General features: G+C 45.1%; 1 protein-coding gene across 2 annotated transcripts in view; it reads left to right on the top strand.

The window, feature by feature from the left end:
* LOC117667378 (syntaxin-binding protein 4-like) overlaps positions 1 to 13,802 on the top strand; it is a 94,006-nt gene that overhangs the window by 68,940 nt on the left and 11,264 nt on the right. For both annotated transcript variants that reach the window (XM_060692973.2, XM_060692971.2), the window contains exons 12-17: positions 1,030 to 1,127; positions 3,348 to 3,444; positions 6,281 to 6,402; positions 9,686 to 9,778; positions 10,784 to 10,849; positions 13,101 to 13,289. In XM_060692973.2, coding sequence (XP_060548956.2) covers positions 1,030 to 1,127; positions 3,348 to 3,444; positions 6,281 to 6,402; positions 9,686 to 9,778; positions 10,784 to 10,849; positions 13,101 to 13,289 — 665 coding nt within the window. The remainder of the gene's footprint in view (positions 1 to 1,029; positions 1,128 to 3,347; positions 3,445 to 6,280; positions 6,403 to 9,685; positions 9,779 to 10,783; positions 10,850 to 13,100; positions 13,290 to 13,802) is intronic.

The raw sequence follows: 13,802 nt of genomic DNA, 5'->3' as shown, positions 1-13,802 counted from the left end.
CGATGGAAGGTGCGCAGATCCAGGATCCTCTTTATCTCCGGGGGGAGCTCATTCCAGATCGTAGGTTCCCCCACAGAGAAGGCTCTCCCCCTGGGGGCCGCCAGTCGACATTGTTTGGCTGACGGCACCCGGAGGAGCCCCTCTCTATGGGAGTGTACTGGCCGGTGGGAGGCTATTGGTGGTAGCAGGCGGTCCCGTAGATAACCAGGTCCTAAGCCATGGAGCGCTTTAAAGGTGGTAACCAAAACCTTGAAGCGCACTCGGAAGACCACCGGGAGCCAGTGCAGCTCGCGCAGGAGAGGTGTTACATGGGAGCTCCACGTCGCTCCCATAACCACCCACGTGGCGAAGAGAATATTTAGAGAATAGGTTGACCCCCCCTCTTTTCTCTGATGGCCCCTCAAGTACTGAAAGATTGCTATCAAGTCACACCGAGTCCTTCTCTTCGTTAGGCTAGACCAGGGGTCAGCAACCCGCTCAGTGGTGGGATTCAAGTAATTTAACAACCGGTTCTCTGCCCTAATGATTTCTTCCAACAACCAGTTTGCCAAACTGCTCAGAAAGTTAACAACCGGTTCTCCCAAAGTGGTGCGAACTGGCTGAATCCCACCACTGAACCTGCGGCTCTGGAGCCGCATGCGGCTCTTTCATCCCTCTGTTGTGGCTCCCTGTCACCGATCGGCACCACAATTTTGAGAGGACCTTCTGGTTGTGGGGGGAAGCACAGCACACCAGGAGGAAACTCTATGGCAAGGGATGGGCTTTCCGGTCGGTTCCACAATTGATAGGGGTTTCAGTTAGGACAGGTAGAGGAAAAAGGACGCCGCGCTAGGAGGAGACTCTATGGTGGGGGGGGGGGGGGGGAATCGGACTTCCGGTCAGCTCCAGAATTGAACAGGGAGCTTCCAGTTAGGATCTTTGGGGCTCCTGGTGTTTTCTTTTCTGTGGGAAATGGGTCCAAATGTTGCCGACCCCTGGGCTAGACGTATCTAGTGTGCTGGCTCTGTCCATTCTTTCTCTTCCTTACAGCTCCTGCTTCTCCTTCAAGCCAGGAATCGTCTTCAACCCCCGAGCCTAAAGTACCCCTGGACCCTCACGTTCGTCTCAAGGATGGCAAACTTGAATTGGTGAGTCCAATCCAGAGGTGATATTCAGCCGGTTCAGACTGGTTCGGGCGAATTGGTAGTAACAACCTCCACCTGCCTTGGCGCTATGCCGTCATATTTAGCCACGTTTTCAAGCCGTGCGCATGCACAGAGGTGACGCGTGCGCTCATATTTTCGGTGCTGGGTGAACCGGTAGGTAAATTATTTGAATCCCACCCCTGGCCCAACTCAACAGGTGATTCCAGTAAAATTAAAGGATTGAATCTAGGATTGATGTAGGCTCCTTCATCGTAAGTTAACTAACTTTATTGAATTCAAGGGTTGGGTTTTTTATATCTTGGGAGGTCAAGCTAACTTGTGTTAGGTCATCCCTGTTATTTTCTAAGCACATTTTGTGCACCTATAATATTTCTTCAGATTATATTTTAATGGATTAATTTCATGGCTTGGAATGAAGAACATATACTGATTCCAAGCCATGGTCCATATTTGGAGATCTCCTGTGATGACCCGGGGCAAGGCAAAGAGGCAACACAGTCAGTTGATAGTTCAAATCGCCCCTTTATTGCTCCAACTTTCCCCCAAATGCTCCACATTATTATTGTGACCTAGGCTCACTTAGTCATTACAGGACACAATTAGTCTCAAACCAAAACTATTTTATTATAACAGCTGAGAATTACTTCATTCCCAGCTTAGTCTAAATTAATTCAAAAACAAGTCCTTCAGAAAAAGTCCTTCAGCTTATCACAAACCTTTATCTTCTTTGGCAAAGCCCCATGAAGTTCAGAAATAAGAGACACCGACTGGAAAACAGATTTAGCAACGTTGCTTTCCTACGAAGAGCCCAAGAGCCTTTGCTGCTCTTTTACACCTTATGGAAGGGGCCAATCATCTCCTGGCCTTACTCCCAAGTCATCCTTTTTGCTTTAGCTGCTCTTGTCTTCTGGCAGCTCTGCACATGCGTGCACTAGCAACAGGCTCCTCCTGTTCCTCTGCCTCTCTGCTGTCCGACTCTGGAGGCTCCGGAGTCCGCAAGTCACTCCCAGATGGTCCTGGCCCCATCTCTGCCTCTGATGCAGAGTCCTTGTCTGGGCCTTCCCCAGACTCCAGGACTGGCCCATAGTCTTCCCCAGCCTCCTCACTGTCTGACTCTGCTGCTAGCTCCACGTGCTGCTGGTGGACACAACAATTATGGCAAGTCCCAGAGCAAAGTTATCACACACATATACACACACACCTCCAGCAGCCTCTGGCTGCAAGTAGTCCAGCAAAATGCTGTTACACAATGGCTTCAAAGCAAGAAATCCAGTGGGGCAAAGGAATAAGTCAATGAGTCCAGGAAGCAAAGGAACAAAGCAATTAATCCAGGAAGCAAGGAAGCAAGCAAGAAGTCCAGGAAACTCCAAACATCGGCAACAGCACACAAAACTCCATGAATTCAGTGTTGGTTCCCGACAAACGCCCCTCCCCGCAGTGTCTCCTTAAATCTCACTCCCTAGGTGTGCCTTGTGAAGAGGGGTGGGGCACTCTCCTCCTAAGTCTTCAGGTCAGCCTGTAGTGTTCATGCCTCCTCTCCACTCTCTGTGCTTGGGGATCAGGAGGGGGTGGTTCTTGCTCATCGCTTGAGCTCTGTCGCTCCTCATCTCCACTGCCTGCCCTCTCTTGGTCATCCTGGCCCCGTTCCTCCCTGCTAGCAAGCCATCCGATTCCTGAGAGACCCTGGCCTGCTTCCACCCCACATTCCTCTGAAGCCAATGAAGCTGCCCCCTCGATCTGCCTAGGCTCCAGCTCTAGCTCATCTTCCTCCTCAGATTCAGGCTCTTGACGGGGAAATGACACCTCCACCCACTGCTTTTTTTTTTTCCAAAAGGCCCTGCAATGGGGTTGGGTCCACTTTTAAGGAAGTCTTCCTTTTTTGATCAAGCCTGATGCAGAGCTGATTTCTCAAGAAGATTTCCATCTTAAAGATGACTTTGGGTGTAGGAGAACACCCTGACTTAACCCGGGTGACCTCCAAGGGTGTAGATTTCAGCTCCAAAATCCTCCAGAGTGCATGGCCATAGCTCAAAATCCTGGGATCTAGAAACTTCTGGAGGCTGTCTAGAATGTGGATGGAGATACCAGGGAAGCGAGACCACACTTCTAAATGAATATCAACATTTCTTCGGGTTTTTTTTCCCTCCCCAGTTTTTCGTTAGTATCATTCTTCTCACTGTTTTTTTTTTTTTGGGCCTCCAGATGTTACAGTACTTAAACCTAGATATGAGCGAAGAGAAGAAAAGGCAGTTACGGCAGAGACTGACAACTGATTCCCAAGGCACAGTAGCCTACGGAGGTAAGAAAAGATCTAGAGGTACTTTCAGCTTTCAAGATTCTGTTAATGTAATTGTATAGGTGAGATAGAGCTAATATTCCTGATTATGTTTCATATCTAAACGTAAATGTAAAGATTCCCCTCGCAGATATGTGCTAGTCATTCCTGACTCTAGGGGGCGGTGCTCATCTCCATTTCAAAGCCGAAGAGCCAGCGCTATCCAAAGATGTCTCCGTGGTCATGTGGCCGGCATGACTCAACACCAAAGGCGCACGGAACGCTGTTCCCTTCCCACCAAAGGTGGTCCCTATTTTTCTACTTGCATTTTTTACGTGCTTTCGAACTGCTAGGTTGGCAGAAGCTGGGACAAGTCACGGGAGCTCACCCCGTTATGCAGCACTAGGGATTTGAACCGCTGAACTGCCGCACCTTAGTTTTTTGGGAGGAAAATAGGAAAAACAAATTCTGCCTACCAGTATTCATCTGGCTAGTCCTTAGCCTAGTCAGCTTCAGCACATTAGTTCGCTCGCTGTTTTGAGGTTGGGGCTCTTGGAGCTATGCTTCTAAAGAGGCATAGGGAGGGAGAGGGAGGGAGGAGGGAGGAGGCAGCAATTAGAAAAGCAGGCAAATCTATGCTGGCTGAGGAATTCTGGGAGTTGAAGTCCACAAGCCTTAAAGTTGCCCTGCACTAGACCTTTGGCTTTTCGTTTGGGTTTTATTAGTGAATTTATTTTTACCTTTTCTTGCGGCCTTCCTTAAATGAACCCCACAGATCTAATGGGCTTTGACTATCTTAATCTCCCGCTAGAATAAGCAATAGCTGTGCCAGATGGTTGGGGTACACCTCGGAGAGTGGGAAAGCTGGATGCTGTGTTGATAAAGGCTACCCAGTGGTAGAAAACAGTTTCAGGAGAGGTGCCTTTAATGAGAAGAGGGGCCATAATTTTTGGAGAGTTCTTTCAGATTTCTAGGAGAGCTTTAAAAAGCAAAAGAAGAGTCCGTGACCGTCCCAGGATTGCTTCTGTCAGCATTGACTGAGAAGTTGAGCAAGGCCTCCCTCTAATGGCTACTTGGGGAGGTAATTCTCCTGAATTACACTGGAGGTTTTTAAGAAGAGATTGGATAACCATTTGTCTGAAATGGTGTAGGGTATCTGCTTGAGTAAGGCGTGGACTAGAAGACCTCCAAGGTCCCTTCCAACTCTGTTATTCTATTCTATTCTATTCTATTCTATTCTATTCTATTCTATTCTATTCTATTCTATTCTATTCTATTCTATTCTACTCTACATTCCAATACTCTACTCTACTCTACTCTACTCTACTCTTCATTCCAATATTCTATTCTATTCTATTCTACTCTACTCTACTCTACTCTACTCTACTCTACTCTACTCTACATTCCAATATTCTATTCTATTCTACTCTACTCTACATTCCAATATTCTACTCTACTCTACTCTACTCTACTCTACTCTACTCTACTCTACTCTACTCTACTCTTCATTCCAATGTTCTATTCTATTCTATTCTATTCTATTCTATTCTATTCTATTCTATTCTACTCTACATTCTAATATTCTACTCTACTCTACTCTACTCTACTCTTCATTCCAATATTCTACTCTACTCTACTCTACTCTACTCTACTCTTCATTCCAATATTCTATTCTATTCTACTCTACTCTACTCTACTCTACTCTACTCTACTCTACTCTTCATTCCAATATTCTATTCTATTCTACTTACTCTACTCTTCATTCCAATATTCTATTCTATTCTATTCTATTCTATTCTATTCTATTCTATTCTATTCTATTCTATTCTATTCTATTCTATTCTATTCTACTCTACTCTACTCTACTCTACTCTTCATTCCAATATTCTATTCTATTTTATTCTACTCTACATTCCAATATTCTACTCTACTCTACTCTACTCTACTCTACTCTACTCTACTCTACTCTTCATTCCAATATTCTATTCTACTCTACTCTACTCTACTCTACTCTACTCTACTCTACTCTACTCTACATTCCAATATTCTATTCTATTCTACTCTACTCTACATTCCAATATTCTACTCTATTCTACTCTACTCTACATTCCAATATTCTACTCTACTCTACTCTACTCTACTCTACTCTACTCTACTCTACTCTTCATTCCAATGTTCTATTCTATTCTATTCTATTCTATTCTATTCTATTCTATTCTATTCTACTCTACATTCTAATATTCTACTCTACTCTACTCTACTCTACTCTTCATTCCAATATTCTACTCTACTCTACTCTACTCTACTCTACTCTACTCTACTCTTCATTCCAATATTCTATTCTATTCTACTCTACTCTATTCTACTCTACTCTACTCTACTCTACTCTACTCTTCATTCCAATATTCTATTCTATTCTACTTACTCTACTCTTCATTCCAATATTCTATTCTATTCTATTCTATTCTATTCTATTCTATTCTATTCTATTCTATTCTATTCTATTCTACTCTACTCTACTCTACTCTACTCTACTCTTCATTCCAATATTCTATTCTATTTTATTCTACTCTACATTCCAATATTCTACTCTACTCTACTCTACTCTACTCTACTCTACTCTACTCTACTCTATTCTTCATTCCAATATTCTATTCTATTCTATTCTATTCTATTCTATTCTATTCTATTCTATTCTATTCTATTCTATTCTATTCTATTCTATTCTATTCTATTCTATTCTATTCTATTCTTTCAGCATTTCTATGAGCAGAGAGGAGGTGATGTTTTCCAAACTTTCTGCTAAATTAAGATCACGTCACCAGCCTTTCTGGTTTGCCTCCTTTCTTTTTGAACCCAGATTTCCTCCACGTTCTCAAGGACTTGCTTCCAGAAGAAGACACAGATCTCCATTCAAATTCTGCACTTTTCAGTCCTCTTGAAGTGGCTACTTTGCTGGACACGTCTGCTTTCCATTCTCCGGTCAGTGTTGAATTACCCAAAGTTTTATTGCGCTCTTCTATGTTTGCTTCAATTGTTGGTTATTACTTTTAAAGCAAGCATGCAGGTTACTTCAGGAATCAGCTCACCCCAAAAGGGACGATCCAAATGGACGATCATTTAAACATGAGCCAGCAGTGTGTGGCAACAGCCAAAACAGCTAATACAATCCTTGGTTGTGTAAACAGAGGCGTAGAATCAAAATCACGTGAATTATTAGTACCACTTTATAAACCCTTAGTAAGACCACACCTGGAAGACTGCAACCAATTTTGGTCACCACATTACAAAAAAAGATGTTGAGACTTTGGAAAAAGTGCAAAGAAGAGCAACTAGGATGATTAAAGGTCTGGAGACTAAAGCATATGAAGAACAGGGGTTTTTTTAATTTATTTATTTATATGCCGCCCTTCTCCGGAGACTCAGGGCGGCTTACAATGCGTTAAGCAATAGCCTTCATACTTTTGTATATTTTATACAAAGTCAGCTTATTGCCCCCACAACTGGGTCCTCATTTTACCTACCTTAGAAAGGATGGAAGGCTGAGTCAACCTTGAGCCTGTGAGAATTGAACTCGCAGTAATTGCAGGCAGCTGGAAGCTAAGTACTACCTTTAACAGTAACATTAGTCTGCTGCGCCACTCGGGCTCTGAGCTGCAGGAATTGGGTTTGGCTAGTCTAGAGAAAAATAGAATAGAATAGAGCTGGAAGGGACCTTGGAGGTCTTCTAGTCCAGCCCCCTCCTCAAACAGGAGGACCTATATCATTTCAGATAAGTGGCTGTCTAATCTCTTCTTAAAAGCATCCAGTGATGGAGCACCCATGACTTCTGGTGGGAAGCTATTCCACTGGTTAATTGAATTCACTGTTAGAAAGTTTCTCCTTAATTCCAGGTTGCTTCTCTCTTTGATGAGTTTCCATCCATTATTTCTTGTCCTGCCCTCTGGTGCTTTGGAAAATAGCTTGACTCCCTCTTTTTTTTTTTTAATTTGATTTATATCAAATTATATCAAATTATATCAAGTATGAATCTCCTTCTCTGGAGATTCAGGGCGGCTTACAGTGCGTTAAGCAATAGCCTTCATACTTTTGTATATTTTATACAAAGTCAACTTATTGCCCCCACAAACCAGGTCCTCAATTTACCTACCTTAGAAAGGATGGAAGGCTGAGTCAACCTTGAGCCTGGCGAGATTCGATCTTACTTTAATTGCAGACAGCTGGTGTTAAATTACAGTGCTTTAGTCTGCAGAGCTATCCAGGCTCCCTCTCTTCTTTGTGGCAGCCCCTAATTCTTCTTTTCTCCAGACTAGCCAAACCCAAATCCTGCAGCCATTCTTCATATGTTTTCGTCAGGACTAAAGGAAGGATTAAGGAGGACATGATAGCAGTATTCCAGTATTTGAGGGGCTGCCACAAAGAAGAGGGGGTCAATTTATTTTCCAAAGCACTAGAAGACAGGAAACAGTGGATGGAAATTAAGCAAGGAGAGAAGCAACCTTGAATTAAAGAGAAACTTCCTAACGGTGAGAACAATTAATCAGTGGAACAGTTTGCCTCCAGAAGTTGTGGGTACTTCATCATTGGAGGTTTTTACGAAGAGACCGGACAGGCATCTGTCTTCAATGATGTAGGGTCTCCTGCTTCAGCAGGGGGTTGGACTAGAAGACCTCCAAGGTGCCTTTCAGCTCTATTCTGATTGATCGATTGGGACTGGCCCTACCCTACCCACATCGGCAGAGGGGACATATTGCGAATCCCGTCAGTCAAAGATTTATGGCCAGTGGGATCCAGGAGAATGACGTTCTCTGCTGTGGCTCCTGATCTTTGGAACATCTTACCACCTGTGGTGAGATCAGCTCCCACCTTTGCAAGAGCCTGGTTCTGCCAGATGGCTTGGAGCTCCAATGGAAAAAAACATCATAAATTGTAGTCACATTTATTTTATTTATTTATTTTAATTTGATTTATATGCCGCCCTTCTCCGGAGACTCAGGGCGGCTTACAATGCGTTAAGCAATAGCCTTCATACTTTTGTATATTTATACAAAGTCAGCTTATTGCCCCCACAACTGGGTCCTCATTTCACCTACCTTAGAAAGGATGGAAGGCTGAGTCAACCTTGAGCCTTGGAGAGATTCGAACCAGCAGTAATTGCAGGCAGCTGAATGATAATAACAGGCTATTAGTCTGCTGTGCCACCAGGCTCCTTGATTGCAGGATGCTAAAAATGACCATAAGGTGGGCCTGTTACTGAGCATGTTACTGAGCATCATGTGAAATGCAATCATGTGATCATGGGGAGGGTGGCCATCAGAATTTTGAATCTGGGTCCTAAGCAGTGGTGGGTTTCAAATTTTTTTACTACCAGTTCTGTGGGTGTGGCTTGGTGGGCATGGCATGGCATGGTGGGCGTGGCAGGGGAAGGATACTGTAAAATCTCCATTCCACCCCATTCCAGGGGAAGGTTACTGCAAAATCCCCATTTCCTCCCGATCAGCTGGGACTCGGGAGGCAGAGAATAGATGGGGGCGGGGCCAGTCAGAATTTTTACTACCGGTTCTCCGAACTACTCAAAATTTCCACTACCGGTTCTCCAGAACTGGTCAGAACCTGCTGAAACCCACCCCTGGTCCTAAATACTTTTTTGAGGAGTCCATCATAACTTTGAACAGTTGCTAAGTGACCAGTTGTAAGTCAAGAATTATCTGTGTTCTTGGGGATGATTTGTATCACTTAGCTAGAGATAGCGAGGCCGAGGTTAGCTCTACACAAAACCACTATTGCCACTTTGAAAATAGAGAATTCATATCAGCAGGTCCCAAAGGTGCTTTTTCCAAAGGCAACTGGACTTTGTGTTTCCTTGAAGACATTTCATGTCTCATCCAAGAAGCTTCTTCGGTTCTGACTGAATGGTGGAGGAGCTGAAGAAGCTTCTTGGATGAGAAACGAAACATTTAAAAAACATAGAAAATCCAGTTGCCTTTGGAAAAAGCACTTTTGGGACAACCACGACCTGGATGACTGAGAATCTCCATTCACATATCAGCAGATCTTTCTCTTTCTCTCAATCCCATAATTTCAGGGTCCCTCCTGGGTTGCAAAATCCTCTAGCTAGCTTAGCGCTTCACGTGATCGTGATTGATTTTTGCACAGCTACTCTGCTTGATCAATGCTCTGAACATACCAAAATAGATGTAGGAATCTTGCAGGTAAGTTTGGCTTACTCATCAGCATTCTTGGCTGCACCAACTTCTCTTTACAGATGTCTGACTCTCTCAGTTCCAGTGAGAACGAGAAGCTGGATAACCTACATCTGGAAATGGTGGTGTTACAGGAGGAAGTCCAGAGGCTGAAGGTAAGGCCATCAACCAGAAGGCTTATTTTCATGTGTAAGTTGATGATGGTCATTGGCATAATAGCAATAGCAGTAGCACTTAGACTTACATACTGCTTCACAGTGCTTTACAGCCCTCTCTAAGCGGTTTACAGAGTCAGCCTCTTGCCCCCAACAATCTGGGTCCTCATTTTACCCACCTCGGAAGGATGGAAGGCAGAGTCCACCTTGAGCCTGGTGAGATTCGAGCTGCTGGCAGAGTTAGCCTACAATACTGCATTCTAAACACTGTGCACCATGGAAGAACGGAAGGAAGGAAGGAAGGAAGGAAGGAAGGAAGGAAGGAAGGAAGGAAGGAAGGAAGGAAGGAAGGAAGGAAGGAGAGAATAGCAATAGCAATGGCACTTAGACTTATATACAGCTTCACAGTGCTTTCCAGCCCTCTCTAAGCAGTTTACAGAGTCAGCCTATTGCCCCCAACAATCTGGGTCCTCATTTTAACAACCTCGAAGGATGGAAGGCTGAGTCAACCTTCAGTCAATCAGGATCGAGCTCCTGGCAGTGAGCAGTGAGTTAGCCTGCAATACTGCATTCTAACCCCTGGAGTAGAAGATTTCCAAGATCCCTTCCAGCCCTATTCTATGATTCTATATCTACTTGGAAAAGACATGGATGAGCAGAAGACCATGATCATTTGACTTCCGCTCAGAGCTACAGACTAGGCTTCCTGACTGTTTTTACCTAACGGTGTGGGTGTCAGTCTTTTGACTTTTATTAAAATGATGTCAAGAAGACCACTTTCCATTGGAAGCCATGACAAGATCAGCTGGTTTGTTGATAGTTAAGGACACCATGACAAAAGTTACCAAACTCTGAGAAGGTTTGAGGAACATAAAGTCACAGGTCCACTTGAATGGGGATTATTATTATTATTATTTAAGACAGCACTGTCTGGATTGATGACACTGTAACCCTTCCCCTCCTCTCCCCTCCCCTCCCTTCCCTTCCCTCCCCTCCCCTCCCCAGTCTCTCCTGAAGGAGGTGGAAAGCAATAAGAAGTCTATGGAAGACCAGCATCACAAATTAAATCAGGTCAGTGATGGGGACGGGTAGGACACCTCTGTTTCATTGACCTGAAGACGTACATGATTAAGGCTTACGACTGTGACAACAGCTCCCAAGGCTAGAACTCTGAAGTATAGGTAGTCCTTGATTTACAATCGGGTGTGAGCTTCAAAAATGTTAGCAAAAGGTTCTCTGCCCGGTTGCTGGGTGGGCGTGGCCATGGTGGGCATGGCCTAGTCAGCCTCCTGCAACATGGCGGGGTGGGTGGGTGTGTTTTTGCCCTCCCTGGGCTCTGGAGGCTTTCCTCAAGGAAAATGGCCTCCCCAGGCTCCAGAGGCCCTCTGGAGGCTGGAAACTGGCTAGGAACTTCCTGATCATCTGGTAGGCCCGTTTTTTACCCTCCCTGAGCCTCCGTGCATGCCCTGCATTTACCCATATCCAAAACGGTCTGCGTGGGGACTCTTGGTAGGGGCGGGGTGGGATGGGCAGGGCCAGCCAGGAGTGGGATTTGGGGGTTCTCTGAACTGCACAGAATCTTAGCTAGAGGCTCTCCCAAAGCTCTGCGAACCCCCAGCAGCCCACCCCTGATTTACAACTATTCATTTAGTGACCATTTGAAGTCACAATGGCACCGAAGAAAGAGGCTTAGGACCGGCTTTCAAACTTACAACTGTTGCAGCATCCCTCCAGTCACATGATCAAAATTCAAGCACTTGGCAACTGGCATGTACTTATGACGGTTGCACCATCCCGTGGTCATGTGATCACTATTTGTAACCTTCCCAAATGTTTTCCAACAAGCAAAGTCAATGTGGGAAGCCAGATTCGCTTAAACGACCACACTAGTCTCTTTAACAAACGGGCCAAAAATTTGTAAAATGGGGCAAAACTCACTTCACAGCTGCCTGGCTTAGCAATAGAAATTTGGGGGCTCACTTGGGGTCGTAACTCGAGGACTACCTGCCTTCCTGACAGATGGAGCTAGAGTCACCATCAAATTCTGAGTCTGCAAAGGGGAATTGGATATATGGCGATTATTATTTTTTTTACAAGCTCTAAACAGTTTTCTTTCTTCAATCAAGTTCCATTCATGGCTTCTATCAAACATGTCTATGTTCCTTTCCACCAACCCCAAGCATTCATCCTGATTGTCACCCCTCCAAAGATCTATCCTCGCTCTAATCCTTTGACCTCTTTTAATAGCAGAGATTGAGAAGGAAAGTACCATAGAATTGTAAACAGGGGTGGGCTTCAAAAATGTTAGCAAGGGGTTTTCTGCCCGGTTGCTTGGTGGACGTGGTCATGGTGGGCGTGGCCTAATCAGCCTCCTGCACCACGGTGGGGGGAGGGTGTTTTTGCCCTCCCCGGGCTCCGGAGGCTTTCCTCGAGCCTCCAGGAGGGCGAAAACGGCCTCTCCATCCATGCATGTGTGCGGCGTCAAAACCACAGCAATATAGGACGGGGTTGCACCCGGGCGGGTGCATAGTACCTGCAGGTGGCTACTACCAGTTCGCCTGAACCGATCTGAACAGGCTGAATATCACCTCTGCACGCAGCGATTTTAAGGGTGGGAACTGGCAAAGCAGTTTACTCTAAATTACAGACATCAACAAAACGACCTTTTATATTACGGAAGGGTCATCCCATCCTTCAAGGTAACCCAGAGAAGAAGCACAACCCATGGGTATAAATATTACCTTTATTGTAAGATTAAAGATCAAGGTTCTCTCTGACTCTAGGAGGTGATGCCTATTCCCATTTCTTAGTTGAGGGAGCCAGTATTGTCCAAAGACACTTCCATGGTCATGTGGCCAGCATGATTATATGCCAAGGTGCACAGAACGCTGTTACTTTCCCACTGAAGTGGTACCTATTTATCTACTTGCATTTGCATGCTTTTCAACTGATAGGTGGGCAGGAGCTGGGGCAAGAATGGGAGCTCACCCTGTTGGGTGGCATTCAGGTCTCCAACCCTGGCTGTCAACTTTCCAGCTGACATACTCAGTGTCTTTAATCACAGAGCCATCACACCCTCCCTTGTTGTAAGGTTATAGTAACAGAATCTTGCAGGCCTTACTCTCCCCTCCTTTGTTTTTACTTTCCAGTAAACCAGGGAGAGCCCACAGAAGGAAAGCCCCACCTGCTTTCCTTCTGTGGGCTCCACTGCCTCTTATCTTAACCGTTGCCTAGTCTGCAGCTCTTCCTCCTGTCTCCCAAGGGCATTCTCACATATACCGTGACCTCTACATCTCTTTCCCTCTTCTTCCCCAAATTTTAGAAGGCGTTGAGCTTCCTCCAAGAGAACCAATGTCTGCAGAACAAGCTGCAAGCCGCGGAAGTCTTCCGGTGGCGAGCCCAGAGCGCGGAACAGGATTACGAAGAAGTCATCCACCTGTTGGAAGCTGAGATCATGGAGCTGAAATCCCAGCTGATGGGGAAGAAGAACAAGGAGCTTTTGGAAGCAGAGGTCAGGCCAAAGCAAGAGGAACCATCTGGTTTCCTTCCTTGCACTGTGGTTGTCTTGCATAAGGATTGTGTTCTGACCCAGCTTCCCCAAACAAGACAAACCCTCTGAAGTTAACTCAAAGTTTCCTTTATTAGGAGCGCCAGAAGACCCGGCAAAAAGTTTCTCTCTCAACACAGGCTAACAAATCTGTCCGGCAGGGAGATGAATAGTCGTCTGCCACATCTATTCATCTCCTCTCCCTGCCTTTTGTCAGCAGACGGAGGCATTTAGTACTGTATTTTCCCCAAAATAAGATCTAACTGGAAAATAAGCCATAATGTGCCTTGTGGAGCAAAAATTAATATAAGCCCTGGTCTTATTTTGGGGAAAACACGGTACCTAGCATCGAACTCACAGCCTCCTGATTGTGAGGTGAGAGCTCCATCTCTAGGCCACCGCGCTACTCCTTCTGTGTCACCATCATGTTTTTACTAATATTTTGCTTCTGGAGCAAAACTTATTTTATAAACACCC

Source organism: Pantherophis guttatus, chromosome 14 (genome assembly GCF_059756535.1).
Source record: "Pantherophis guttatus breed Tessera chromosome 14, ASM5975653v1, whole genome shotgun sequence".
In the NCBI taxonomy this organism is placed as follows: Eukaryota; Metazoa; Chordata; class Lepidosauria; order Squamata; family Colubridae; genus Pantherophis; species Pantherophis guttatus.
This window is presented reverse-complemented; position numbering and strand designations above follow the sequence as displayed.